Raw genomic sequence first — 14,750 nt, 5'->3', positions numbered from 1 at the left:
CGTAAATTCTGCACCAAATAATTCAAACTACGGACTTCTAATCCGTCATGGCTTCGTCATGTAAAGAGTTGCTGCACACTTCACACGATCCTTTCCTGTTCACTTCCTTACTAGTGACCCACTTGTGGAAGGGCGCATGCGCAGAAGGCAGTGTGTGCCTCACGTCACTGAACGCGCCTGATCCTACGTGCTGGCAACCGATAGCGTCCATAGTTGCAGCGGCTGCTGAGATGTACGAACTTCCGTTTCTCAAGGCAGGGGCCGCCGCTGCCGCCTCTTACACCTGCTGCGGCCGGGTCTTAGCCCTGTGTTTGGTCTCCTTTTCCGGGTTCTCCTCTGCGCCCATGGTGCCTTCTGGAGCCAGGGCTGCGGGCCCGGCGGCTCCCGCGTAGTGAGAGGGCGGTCCGGGAACGATGAAGGTCTCGCATGGCAGCGGCTGTCTCAGCCGCCTGCTGGCCTTAGCCCTCCTGCCGCTGCTGCTGAGAGGGCCCTTGGCCGTGCTGCTGCCCGCGGCCGAGGCTGCGCCGGACCGCGGTCCTCCGTACCATGGGCCGCGGACCCTGCCGCCCCTGCCGCCGGGTCCCACCGCTGCCCGGTCCCAGGGCCGCGCTCCGGCTGAGGCCGCGGGGCCACGGGGCTTTGAGGGCGGCAATGGCAGCAGCCCCGGGACAGGGCTTGCGGCGGACGACCTAGGAGGGAAGGCAGGGGAAGAAGGCTCTGTGGGTGGCGGCCTCGCTGTGAGCCCCAACCCCGGCGACAAGCCCATGACCCAGCGGGCCCTGACAGTGTTGATGGTGGTGAGCGGCGCGGTGCTGGTGTATTTCGTCGTCAGGACGGTCAGGTGAGGCAAAGCCTCCTTGAGCCTGCCCCCAAACAGGCTTGACAAGGGCAGGATGGTGACCAAGCTAGGAAGATTGCTGTGACCCAGGGTTACCTCTTCCCCGTCCCCAGTAACAGGGATGCCTACCTGAATGAGACTGTGAAGATGACCGTCTTAAAAACCTGTGGTACCTTTGGGAGAATTTAAACCACCAAGTAGCTGCTCCCTTTCATGTATAAATTACAAATTAGCATCCCACCTCCAAATCTCTTTGCCTCAAATGGTACTTTTCCTGAAGAGGAAGTAATCTTGTATTCGACCACACTATCTTGTAATGCTTCTCTTTTCTACTCTATATATTGTTGTGTACTTTGTCATTTTTGCCTATCAGAATGCAAACTTCTTAAAGTCAGGGTTCTTATTTAGTAGCATTTGTAAGTCCTAGAGTTCGTTGTTCAATATTGCCACTTACCAGGAATCGGTATTTGAATGGATTAATAGCGCATAAGAAACTTATTACATGCATTTTACTTTATAAAGTTGAAAAAGAAGAAAATATCTCCTTACCAGCAGTTTCTTATTATTGGCCTTATTATATGATCCAGGTTTAATATTGAAGCAAATGCTTAATATCTTAATAAAACTCTAATTATATGTGACTTTAAATTTATAAAAATTTGAATTAGTAAATGGATAAATTTGGTATTTCACACAAAAAAACTTTGTAAAATGAATTCATCTATAAATAATAATTCTAAGTTGTGCAAAAGTTTATATTTACAAAGTGAAGTTTTTTGAGCCAGTTCTTACTACAGAGTGCTAAATTATGGAGTTATTTAAATTTCAGATTTGGAGCAGATCTGATCATTAAAGTAACACCTTTCACTTTACATATGAGGAAACTGACTCAGATGGGTAAAGTAATAATATCTAGTTTCTTATTGGATCTAGTGATAATCTATGATTATACAATCCACTTTTTGCTTTCTTTGTGGTCTTTCCCCAGGATGTCTACGTCCTGATCAGTGTTCAACCTTTTGACTAAATAAACCAGGTCATTATATTGTAAGTGCCTGGTTACAAATAAAAGTAAATGATTATCATTTATTTTTCTGCTACTCTTACTTAATGTCTTATCAAGTAAAAAAGAATTCAATTAGTGATACTTGTTATTGTTATCAGTAGTCTCCATTTGATACATTCTTTTGCTACTGAAGTAAAACTGTTTTATTGCATTGAGCATATTAAAATATTCCAGTCATATTATAAGACTGTTTTGGAAATATCTGTAATAAGCCCTTTTAAGAGGGCTCGTTGGGACCATTTCTCTTAAGAGCTGACATAAAGAGTCAAGAGCTCACCATTAGAAGAGCCAGCCAAGAAAAGATCTGAGGGAGCACTGTTTAGGTAGTTTGCTCCTGTGTTATATAGAGTAGAGGATACATTTGCAGGAATGCATTAGTTTATTGTTTTCCAAACTTTCACACATTTTTCCTATAACTCCCTACCGTTTTTTTTTCATGTATTTCTTTAAATGTATTTATTTACCAAAAAAGTTTCCTTTTAAACAAATCTGTTAATTTATGAAGGGAAAACCAACGTCCCTTGGCTTTAAAAACCTGAAAAGTAGAATGTAAGCCAGTTATTCTAGGCATATGGTCTAAGGAACCCTGAGGAGTGGGAGGGTTCTTTGAGACCCCTTCAGGGAATCTGCTAGATCAAAATTATTTTCAAAATAATACATTCTCTTACAAGTATATTGGTTACAAGAAGTTCATTGATACAGTTTCAAATTCCTTATTGCATCTAACTGTTAGGAAAATAACTCTTGTTGAGTTTTGGTATAGAATCAAGAAAGAGTAAACACTAGTATTTGAAAAAGCTACTAAAATGCTCCTTCTTTTTCCAAGTTCCTATCTACATGAACATGGATTTCTTGTTCTATCATCCAATCAAACAACAGAATTGCAAATGACTGAACACAGAAGCAAATAGGAAAATCTAGCTGTTTTCTGTCTCTATATTCTATCTTGTTCTGTTTAAGCCAGATATTAAAAGGATTTAGAAAAATCTAAATCAATGCCAGTTCTTCACTTTCTTTTGTCTTCTTTTTGACAATGTATTTTTCATTAAATATTTAACATGCAATGGATTTATTATTTTAAATTGATAAAAATTTTAAAGTTTTCTCAGGTTTAATTAATAATCTTAACTATAAATATACATAAATATAAACTCTTTCAGATCCTGAATAATTTTTAAGAATTTAAAGGAACCCCAAGACTTAAAGCGTTTGTAAACCACCAGTGTAAACAATATTATTTGAGCTGGATACTGTCGGTTCACAAAAGTCAGCAAATCAAGCCCACTTTCTATTAAGGGGAAGTGAGAAGATGTTTGTGGGTTGTTAAAGACATATTACTACCAAACTGGGACTTTCTCCTTGATAAAAACAAAGATTAGGAAAAAGGAAGCATAAATTATATTTCTCAATATAATTGTTATTTCATGCTGTCTGTATAGTTCCTGTAAAGATTCAGAGTATTCTTGAGTATTATGTATCTTAAACACAAATTGTGGGTCTGTTGATAACATTTATGGGATGATCCTTTTTCATTTTGCTTCCACCTTATTTATAATTTCATATATAAATGTCTATTGCCATTGATTTTCTATCTTTGTTTATGTAAAGTTTGGAAGAGTACCTAACAGTCTTCAGTCTGATTCTGTTGGATGACTCACTAACTTGCTGTATGTTAACAGCCAGATTCTGAACCATGACTAAGAAAAACTTACTTCTTTAACCAGCATCTACTATTTGCATTCAGTCCAAGTCCTAAATGTAGGTGGCCACCTGATGTCCAAACCTTGATCAATGCTAATAATGTCTGAGTAATGTTCAGAACTCATATTCTTTGCTTCCATATTATGGGATGAATACCATTTTGGTGAATGTCCATACTCCCAAAATATGTGTGACAGCATGACATTAGCTATTTGTGCCAAGGGGTAAGAATGGGCAAAAATAATCATTTCCTTCACTGATGTGGGGTAACAGAATATTTTACTTGTAACTACTTTAATTTCATTGAACTTCCAAATTGCTTTGCTTTAATCTAATTCAGTTTTAATGAACTTATGACTAAAATAGCTTCCATCTTGGTCTGGAAATACTGAAGAACAGTTAGGTTCTCTGTGTAGAAACTAAAAAAATATATGCGGGAACAGTAGAAACAAAGTAGGTTTACTAGGATTCATGTAGACTGTCTGTGAGAAGAGGCTCATTGTTGTATTCTATATTCGCAGTGTGAACATTATGTACAATATATGGTAGGTACTGAATAAGGAGTTGCCTAAGAATGAGCATTCTTAGTTAATTTTTTATATTGCTGTACAGGTAGGTGTTCCATATTTGGAAATTTAAGGGTAATTGCTATTTATTGATAGAATAAAGAAGTATGAAGATCTCAGTTAATACTTAGATTTCCTTCCTCTCTGAAAGACATTCTTGTCACAGTAAAATCTACACAGCAAGGGAAAAAATACTCTATGTGATCATAATTATTTTTTAGCATGTATGTTGATGGTATAAAAACAATTTCTGGTGTAACTTTGTGAATAATGGTCCTTAAAAGCAGGAATTTTTTTTTTTCATGCCATGGCATTGCTACTTCTTTCACTTTGTGTGCAATACGGTGTGTTGGAAGAAGACCAAGGCTTAGATTCCAATCCTGATACTTTTTTCTTCTGTAATCTTTATTAAGTCACTTAACCTTTCCACCTTAAGATCTCCTCCTATAAATTGGGGATAGAAAGCTATTTTACAGAGTGGAAATGAGCATGCAATTTGATATGCTAGACTTCATGTAGGCAGTCAGTATTTATTCAGCTGCTTAGAACTGGGCACTGGGGATCAATTGTGAGTGTGAGACATTTCTGCTTCCATGGCACTTAACTGACTAGAGGAGCAGAGAGACTAATCAAGCAATCCTATAGATAATAAAGAATGTATAGGATGTTATAAGAAGTATTAAAAAGCAGTTCCTATTAACACTTAGTGTAAATATATGTTACTAATTTATTTTGAATGGTTACCACAACTATAAGCTAAGACACAAAATAACATTTCTTTAAAAGAAACTTACTTTCTAACTGAAACATTTTTTAAGGTTTGGCTTACCATCCTAATTTCTAACATTTATTAATTGCTTATTATGTATCAGATACTATGCCACATACTTCACATGCATTTTCCAATTTAATTCTTGCAAAAACCTTCAAAGTAGGTAATACTATTTCTGAATAGTTCAAGGAATTGAGGCTGAGTAAGGTTAAATAACTTGTCCAAGGGTTCAGGTATAGGACCTGGCAGCACTGCACTGAAACCCAGCTCTGTCTGAACCTTCTCAGCATGCCCAGCCACATGCTGCTTCCTGTGATTAAAAGTGACCAGTATAAAGTGATACTGCACATAAGTATGACTGGCTTATTTATGGAGAAAAACCAGGTGGATATTATATGTATCATGACATTCTGTGTAAAACAATGTTTCTCGTGAATGTTCTCTCAAAAGTGAACATTTCACGTTGATAAGTGAGTCAATCTTAGCATTTTTTGATCATTATGTCTGTGCCAAGCAGAAATAATTAAGTATGTTACCTCAATCCCCTACCCGCCTTTCCTTATCCAAAGATTTTCTTGATTTGCTAGGTATAATCAAGGAGTGGTGATATTTTAAAGCAAACTCTGTTAATCTGATCATATGTAATTCTACCTCAGCTCCTCCTGGAGCAAGTCATTTTGAATTATGAATATGGGATTGCTAACAGTATCTTTCCCATCTGTTAATTACTAACCTCAGTTATGGAATTTATTTTCTTTTTCTTCCAGAAGGCATGTTGTTTTAACACTACTTGCAAAATCATAAAGCATCAATAAAAGTCACTCAGTCCAGGCAAAAATAGTGACTATTTTGACTACTTAACACTTATGTTTTTACTGCCATTTATTTAGCAAATACTGTTGCAACTACTATGTGCCATTGGTAGGCCCTATTATAAGGGTTAGCAGGCTCAAGGTGAAAAAGTCCCAGCCTTTGTGAAACCTCCATTTTAGTTGTCAATATAACCTTGGAAAGTGGAGTTTTCCCAACAATTGTAAATTGCCCTGTTTTGTCATCATTTATTCAGTTAGATAGTATATATTGAATGTCATATATAGAGAGATTCAGAACTTGTAAATGTTTTGAACAACTACAAGTTCTTAAAGAACTCATATTTTCCAAGTATGGAGAGTATTTGAAATGAGTTAAAATGGTGGAAGAAAAGGTGCCCATACCAGGGTCATGTTTGTTATGGTCGAGAATAGGGGATTTTTGCATTGTAGGAAACATAATTAACATTGTTACCCTTTCAGAAGACCTTATTGACAGGGATTTTTCTTAGTGCACACCAGGGACACTGGACATCACAGGTCCCCTGATAGCATGCCTTGTGTATTGTTGTAGTACTAAAGCTTCACATCTTTCTTAGTGGGAGGGCCCTGATATATAAACTAGTTAAAAGCAATTCTGCACTGATTGGTCACACTTTCAGTGCCACATAAGACTAAAGAATCCACCTTAAAAAGTCATGTTCATGAATTTGAGCTGCTGAATCTCTGAGGAAAGAACACAGTGAAAAAGTTACGATGATCTACTTGGAGTTGGGACCACTGAGATAAGCTGAAAAGCAACTGTAGAATGAAACTCTGAAAAGTGGGTTTTTTTGCAACACTGACTTTTGATTGAAAACTGCTAAGAAAAAATTAACTTATTCAGACTGGAGGGGTTACTAATAGGATTTGCCTGAAAGATTCTTAAGAAGAATCAGAAGGAAATACACATCTGGGTGATAGAAGATTGGCAACATACCTCAGAGAAGCTAAGATGCTAAGTGTCCTTGTCAGGAGGTCTTGACATGTAAGCAATAGAATATCCAATTAAAAGTGACTTTAGCATATGGACATTTTTGTTGCTGTTGTTTAGTTATCATGACAATGAAGAGGCTCAGGCTTGGTTCAGTGACTTGATGAGGTTAGAATTCTTGTGGATGACTACCTCACCTTTACTCTATGTTCTCACACGAGAGTGACTCAAACAGGGAAGAGGGCATGAAAGAAATCCTCTTCCTATGTTCTTTTTAATTGGGGTTGGGTTGGGGTGGAATTTTTCTCAGAAACTAAGCTGTTAGAAGCATCCCCTTCTATCTCATGTGTCTGAAGATTTACCTTCTCAGCCCTAGACAATGACTGACAAAAGGAAGATCGTATTTTCATGATTGTTTTATACCAATTATTATGATCATTATGTATTTCTTAGAGCTGGGCCCAATTGCTCTAAATAAAATCATGTTCTGTTAAAGCAGAAGAATGTTGCTTTTTGGATAAAAGAAAAGTAGAATTGTGATCAAGAGATGGCCTAAGCAGAAGAACATGAATGCACTTGTTAATACAAGTAGCTACCATGTTATTACTTTTTATCACAAATGTATGGAACTAGACCATACAGTTTACTAAAACAATATATCCAATCTGGTATAATGTAAGACCATTGTATTGGGGATCAGAAGGATGTTTTGGTAAATAATTTTGTGACCTTGGTTAAATTGCTTTGATTCTTCAGGAAAACATTATAGCTTAATGTTTAAGAACTCAGGTTTTAGAGTCAAATTTCTTGTATTGGACTCCTAGCTCTACCATTTACTGTCTCAAAGTTAAATTTTTGCAAGCCCTGCCTCTCTATGTATAAAATGAAGGCACTTATAGGATTGTTGTGAGGATTATATCAGGTAATGCTTGTAAGCTGCTTAGTTCAATGCCTGACATATGTGTACACTCAGTAAATATTATGTCATTTTTCATATCTAGAGTTGCAGTTGTAATATGTTGTGGGCGTTTTACTGTAATACGTTTTCTAGTACCGCCCCTTTACCATACTCTGTATGGTATCTGATCTCTGAAATTAATCAGCAAGAGCATAGTAGGTCTGATAGGACTAGAGATGGGGTGGGAACTGAGGAGACTGTAAGAGAAATCTGCTGGTGGGGTTGGTCATAGAGCCAGTCAGGTAAACTGTGGGGGTCCTAGGTTGTAAATATGACTTTAAATTTGGTTGGAAATAAACTCAAGCTGAGCTGTCAAAGTGGAGATCAGAATAATTACCAAGCCTCACATCCCAAGCTTTAGGGCCTAAAAGAAAACACTAGGAAACCCATGCAAAGAAGAAGAGGAGAGCTATTTGCCATGCACTTTCATACAGGACACCTCACAGCTAAATTGTATGACATTTACTTAGGATTTACTTCATCTGGGGCTATCCACCAACATAGCATCAGACAGACAAATCTAAGCACAAGAACTGATTGTATGTGCTGAATTACAGGGAGCTGACTGAGAAAAGGCATCTATCAGAGAAAGGAACATTGCAACATACTAAACACAGATGAACATGCATTTCTTCCTTAGCTTTTGTGTGTTCGCCATGAACATTTACAGGAGGTGGGCAGTGGCAGGAAACCTGTTGGGGGAATCTTCTATTTAGTGCTGTATTTGGTCAAGGTGGTGATAGTAACATAGCTTGATAACCTATGGGCCAATAGAGATAACAAAAGAATAATTCTGAAAAGAAGCCAAAGGAATTCAAAAGGTCAGTAGTCCAAGAACTTCAACATGGGGTCAGTAGCTCCTGAGAGCACCATTGCTTTACGTCAAAGTGCAATAATTATAATGATCCTGAGAGATAAAAAAAAAAAAAAGTAGGATTAACTTTTTTATCCTGTTCAGTAAGGCAGGGATATCTCTAGTGTTGGATATGGTGTCATGTTGAATGCTGAGAATTTAAAGGAAGACAAAAAGGTTGGTTTGGCTTTTGAAAGGATTAACTTCAATTTTAGAGTACAAATGAAGGATAACTACATGTTACAATATTCAAAAGGTAAAAGTGAAACTTCTCAGCACAAGAGGCATTGTCTGTTCTAACTGGGTAGTATCTGAGAGTCCCCTAAGCTCTACCTAAAACATCCTGTGAGTATCTTAGAGGTCCTGGAGTGAGTATGTATTTAATATGTTTAATCTAGTACTTTTTTTTTGTCCTGAGCCAGAAAGCAATTACCCATATTATGACTTAAAAATTGGCATCTCCCCTAGATTATGCTATGGTATGTTTCTGGAGATGAACTTCTTTCAGGCTTCTCATCTCAGAGGTGGTGATGTGCATATGAAATTGTAGGTGTCTTTGTTATACAGAGAAAATGCTAGATATATTCTGAATCCATGTATTTTAGTTAATTAGTTGACTTAACAGATACTGTGCATCTGCTTTGTGCTGGTCCGTGTGTGCTGTGGGTATAGTGGTGAACAAGAACAAATCTGTGTCCTGTTCCTGTGAAACTAATAGTCTGATAAGGAAGACAGATAGTTACACAAGTAAGTATGCAGGTCCATCTTTGATAAGCTCTTTCATGAGGATGTCCATGGGTGGTATGGAAGTCATAATAGGTGTGTGTTTGTGACCTAGCTAGGTAGATTAGGGAAGGTTTCCCTAAGGAAGTAATACTTGAGCTGGAGGTCCAAGATACATGTATAGGCATTACTGCAGCAGTATTTTGGTGTGTGGGTATGAGTGTGAGGCCAATGACAGAGAAAGTATGAACATTATAATGGAATGAGAGAAGGCTTTGTGTCTGGAGTGCAGAAGGTGAAGTAGAATGTAGAGTGAAAAGCAAAGTGAAGGTAGATAAGCATGAGCCATCCTGTGTTGAACTTTGTAGGCCAAATTACAGAATCTTTACTTAATGCTGAGCAGTGAGAAACCAGTGGAGATTTTCGAGGATGGAGGGGAGGTTAGTGGGTGACCAGGATAGACAGAAGTAAACAGTTATGTGGCAATTTTAATAGTCAAGGCAAATAAATGATAATAGCAGTGATGAACACTATAAAAAAACTTAAGTGGTCTCAGGAAATACAGTCAACTAGGGCCATGATTCCTAGGCTTGTTCCCAGCCAATGACTCAGTATCGCCCAACTGGGCCATCCTGACTGACAGACAGAGTCTTCTTGCTTGAGGATATCACATTGGCTTACTCAAAACTTTCTCTGAATTGTACTGCAGTCAACTGATCTTACCCAATCATTCATCCTTTCCACTCTTTTTCATAGCTGTCATCACACTCTGCAGGACCTCCCCATCTTCTGCTCCTTCCCTCTTTATCCTTCAGAAGTCTTTCCCCAAGTAAACCTTCTGTACTCTGTATGGTTTCCAAGGCTGCTATAACAAGGTACCATGAACTACGTGACTTAAAACAACAGAAATAATGTCTCCTCACAGTTGTGGAAGCTAAATATTCAAAATCAAGCTACTGGCAAGATAGGTTCCCTCTGAAGGCTATTAAGGGAATGTTCTGGACTGAATGTTTATACACCCCTCTAACCCCCACCAAATTCATATGGGAATGTATTTGAAGATAAAGCCTTTGAGGAGGTGATAAAGGTTAAGGGTAATGATGTCAGCGCTGGACCCTCATCCAATAGGGTTGATGTCCTTATAAGAAAAAGAGACACAAGAGCTCACTTGCTTCCCGTGCATACAAAGGATGTCATGTGAAATGGTGGGTGCATACGAACCAAGAGAAGAAGCCTCTAAATGAAGCCTACCTGTTGGCACCTTCATCTTGGACTTCCCAGCCTCCAGAATAATGATAAATAAATATCAGTTGTTTTAGCCACCAAGTCTACGGCATTTTGTTAATGGCAGTCCAAGCAGACTAATGGAAGGCTGTGTTCCAGGTCTCTACCCTCAGCTTGTACATGGCCATTTTCATGTTTATTTAATGTTCTCTCTGTATGCATGTGTGTCTCAAAATTTCATCTTTTTTATTTTTTTATTTTGGTATCATTAATATACAATTACATGAGCACCATTGTGGTTACTAGATTCCCTCCATTATCAAGTCCCCACCACATACCCCATTACAGTCACTGTCCATCAGTGTAGTAAGATGCTATAGTGTCACTACTTGTCTTTGTTCTATACTGCCTTCCCCATGCCCCCTCCTACATTATGTGTGATAATCCTAATGCCCCTCATACCCCTTATCCCTCCCTTCCCACCCTTCCTCCCCAGTCCTTTCCCTTTGGTAACTGTTAGTCCATTCTTGGGTTCAGTGAGTCTGTTCTTTGTTCTTATCCTCCACAGATGAGTGAAATCATTTGGTACTTGTCTTTCTCCTCCTGCTTATTTCACTGAGCATAACACCATCTAGCTCCATCCATGTTGTTGCAAATGGCAGAATTTGTTTTCTTCTTATGGCTGAATAATATTCCACCATGTATATGTACCACATCTTCTTTATTTATTCATCTACTGATGGACACTTAGGTTGCTTCCATTTCTTGGCTATTGTAAATAGTGCTGTGATAAACATAGGAGTGCATACGTCTTTTTCAAACTGGCCTCCTGCATTCTTAGGGTAAATTCCTAGAAGTGGAATTCCTGGATCAAATGGTATTTCTATTTTGAGTTTTTTAAGGAACCTCCATACTCCTTTCCACAGCGATTGAACTAATTTGCATTGCTACCAGCAGTGTAGAGGGTTCTCTTTTCTCCACATCCTCACCAACATTTGTTGTTTGTCTTTTGGATGTTGGCCATCCTAACTGGTGTGAGGTGATATCTCAGTGTGGTTTTAATTTGCATTTATCTGATGATTAGTGATGTGGAGCATCTTTTCACCTGCCTGTTGGCCATCTGAATTTCTTTGGAGAACTGTCTGTTTATATCCTCTGCCCATTTTTAAATTGGATTATTTGCTTTTTGTTTGTTGAAGTGCATGAGCTCTTTTTATCTTTTGGATGTCAACCCCCTGTTAGATATATCATTTATGAATATAGTCTCCCATACTGTAGAATACCTTTTTGTTCTACTGATGGTGTCCTCTGCTGCACAGAAGCTTTTTAGTTTGATGTAGTCCCACTTGTTCATTTTTGCTTCTGTTTCCCTTGCCCATGGAGATATGTTCATGAAGAAGTTTTTCATGTTTATATGCAAGAGAGTTTTGCCTATGTTTTCTTCTAAGAGTTTTATGGTTTTATGACTTACATTCAGGTCTTTGATCCATTTTGAGTTTACTTTTGTGTATGGAGTTAAACATTAATCCAGTTTCATTCTCTTACATGTAGCCATCTAGTTTTGCCAACACCAACTGTTGAGGAGGCTCTCATTTCTCTATTGTATATCCGTGGCTCCTTCATTGTATATTAATTGACCATATATGTTTAGGTTAATATCTGGGCTCTCTATTCTGTTCCACTGGTCTATGGGTCTGTTCTTGTGCCAGTACCAAATTTTCTTGATTACTGTGGCTTTGTAGTAGAGCTTGAAGTTAGGGTTGGGGAGTGAGATCCCCCCCACTTTATTCTTCCTTCTCAGGATTGCTTTGGCTATTTGGGGTGTTTTGTGGTTCCATATGAATTTTACAACTATTTGTTCCAGTTCATTGAAGAATGCTGTTGGTATTTTGGTAGGATTGCAATGAATCTCTAGATTGCTTTAGGCAGGATGACCATTTTGACAATTATTAATTCTTTCTAGCCAAGAGCATGGGATGAGTTTCCATTTGTTAGTGTCCTTTTTAATTTCTCTTAAGAGTGTCTTGTAGTTTTCAAGGTATAGGTCTTTCACTTCCTTGGTTAGGTTTATTCCTAGGTATCTTATTTTTTTTGATGCAATTGTGAATGGAATTGTTTTCCTGATTTCTCTTTTTGCTAATTCATCATTAGTATATAGAAATGCAACAAATTTCTGTGTATTAATTTTGTATCCTGCAACTTTGCTGAATTCAGATATTAGTTCTAATAGTTTTGGAGTGGATTCTTCAGGGATTTTTATGTACAATAACATGTCATCCGCAAACACTAACAGTTTGACTTCTTCCTTACCTTTTATTTCTTTGTATTTTCTGATTGCCATGGCTAAGACCTCCACTTCTATGTTGAATAAAAGCATGGAGAGTGGGCATCCTTGTCTTGTTCCCAATCTCAGAGGAAAAGCTTTAATCTTCTCGCTGTTCAGTATAATGTTCATTGTGGGTTTGTCATATATGGCCTTTTTTATGTTGAGGTACTTGCCCACTATACCCATTTTGTTGAGAGTTTTTATCGTGAATGGATGTTGAATTTTGTCAAATGCTTTTTCAGCATCTATGGAGATGAGCATGTGGTTTTTGTCCTTTTTGTTGATGTGGTGGATGATGTTGATGGATTTTCAAATGTACCATCCTTGCATCCCTGAGATGAATCCCACTTGATCATGGTGTATGATCCCCTTGATGTATTTTGAATTTGGTTTACTACTATTTTGTTGAGTATTTTTGCATCTATGTTCATCAGGGATATTGGTCTGTAGGTTTCTTTTTTTGTGGTGTCTTTGCCTGGTTTTGGTATTAGTGATGCTGGCTTCATAGAAAGAGTTTGGAACTATTCTCTCCTCTTCTATTTTTTTGGAAAACTTTTAAGGAAAATGGGTATTATGTCTTCTCTGTATGTCTGATAAAGTTCAGCACTGAATCCATCTGGTATGGGGGGTTTTGTTCTTGGGTTGTTTTTGATTACTGATTCAGTTTCATTGCTGGTAATTTGTCTGTTTAGATTAAAATTCAGCAGTGAATCCATCTGGTATGGGGGTTTTGTTTTTGGGTAGTTTTTTGATTACCAATTCAATTTCATTGCTGGTAATTGGTCTGTTTAGATTTTCTGTTTCTTCCTGGGTCAGTCTTGGAAGGTTGTGTTTATCTAGAAAGTTGTTCATTTTTTCTAGGTTATCCAGTTTGTTAGCATATAGATTTTCATAGTATTTGCTAATAATTTGTATTTGTGTGGTATCTGTCATGATTTTTCCTTTATCATTTCTGATTCTGTATATGTGTGTAGATTCTACTTTTCTTCTTAATAAGTCTAGCTGGGGTTTTTCTATTTTATTTCTTTTCTCAAAGAATCAACTCTTGGTTTCATTAATTTTTTTCTATTGTTTTAGTCTTCTCAATTTTATTTATTTATTCTCTGGTTTTTATTATGTCCCTCCTTCTGCTGACTTTGGGTCTCATTTGGTCTTCTTTTTCCAGTTTGAATAATTGCGAATTTAGACTATTCATTTGGGTTGTTCTTTCTTCTTTACATAAGCCTGGATTGCTATATACTTTCCTCTTAGAACTGACTTCGCCGTGTCCCATATAATTTGGGGGCATTGTGTTGTTTTCATTTGTGTCCACATACTGCTGGATCTCTGTTTTAATTTGGTCATTGATCCATTGATTATTTAGGAGCATATTGTTAAGCCTACATGTTTTTGTGAGCCTTTTTGTTTTGTTTGTGCATATTATTTCTAATTTTATACCTTTGTGATCTGAGAAGTTGGTTGGTAGAATATCAATCTTTTTGAATTTACTGAGGCTCTTTTTGTGGCCTAGTATGTGGTCTATTCTGGAGAATGTTCCATGTGCACTTGAGAAGAATGTGTATCCTGTTGCTTTTGGATGTAGAGTTCTACAGATGTCTATTAGGTCCATCTGTTCTAGTGTGTTGTTCAGTGCCTCTGTGTCCTTACTTGTTTTCTGTCTGGTGGATCTGTCCTTTGGGGTGAGTGGTGTGTTGAAGTCTCCCAAAATGAATGCATTACAGTCTATTTCCTCCTTTAATTCTGTTAGTATTTGTTTCACATATGTTGGTGCTCCTGTATTGGGTGCATATATATTTATAATGGTTATATCGTCTTGTTGGACTGAGCCCTTTATCATTATGTAATGTCCTTCTTTATCTTTTGTTACTTTCTTTATTTTGAGGTCTGTTTTGTCTGATACTAGAATTGCAACACCTGCTTTTTTCTCTCTGTTGTTTGCAT

The 14,750-nt window shown here is 37.7% G+C and overlaps 1 protein-coding gene across 4 annotated transcripts in view; it reads left to right on the top strand.

The window, feature by feature from the left end:
- Positions 1-258: 258 nt before the first annotated feature.
- Positions 259-14,750, top strand: part of FAM174A (family with sequence similarity 174 member A) — a 54,023-nt gene continuing 39,531 nt past the window's right edge. For 2 of the 4 annotated variants that reach the window (XM_017651882.3, XM_037011966.2), the window contains exon 1: positions 259-841. In XM_017651882.3, the coding sequence (XP_017507371.1) occupies positions 414-841 (428 nt within the window). In that variant the 5' untranslated portion in view covers positions 259-413. The remainder of the gene's footprint in view (positions 842-14,750) is intronic. The other 2 variants (XM_017651893.3, XM_017651887.3) reach the window with 2 other exon arrangements.

The sequence above is a fragment of the Manis javanica genome, chromosome 1, assembly GCF_040802235.1.
Source record: "Manis javanica isolate MJ-LG chromosome 1, MJ_LKY, whole genome shotgun sequence".
In the NCBI taxonomy this organism is placed as follows: domain Eukaryota; kingdom Metazoa; phylum Chordata; class Mammalia; order Pholidota; family Manidae; genus Manis; species Manis javanica.
Note: the sequence above shows the minus strand (reverse complement) of the source record. Positions and strands in the feature narration are given on the sequence as shown.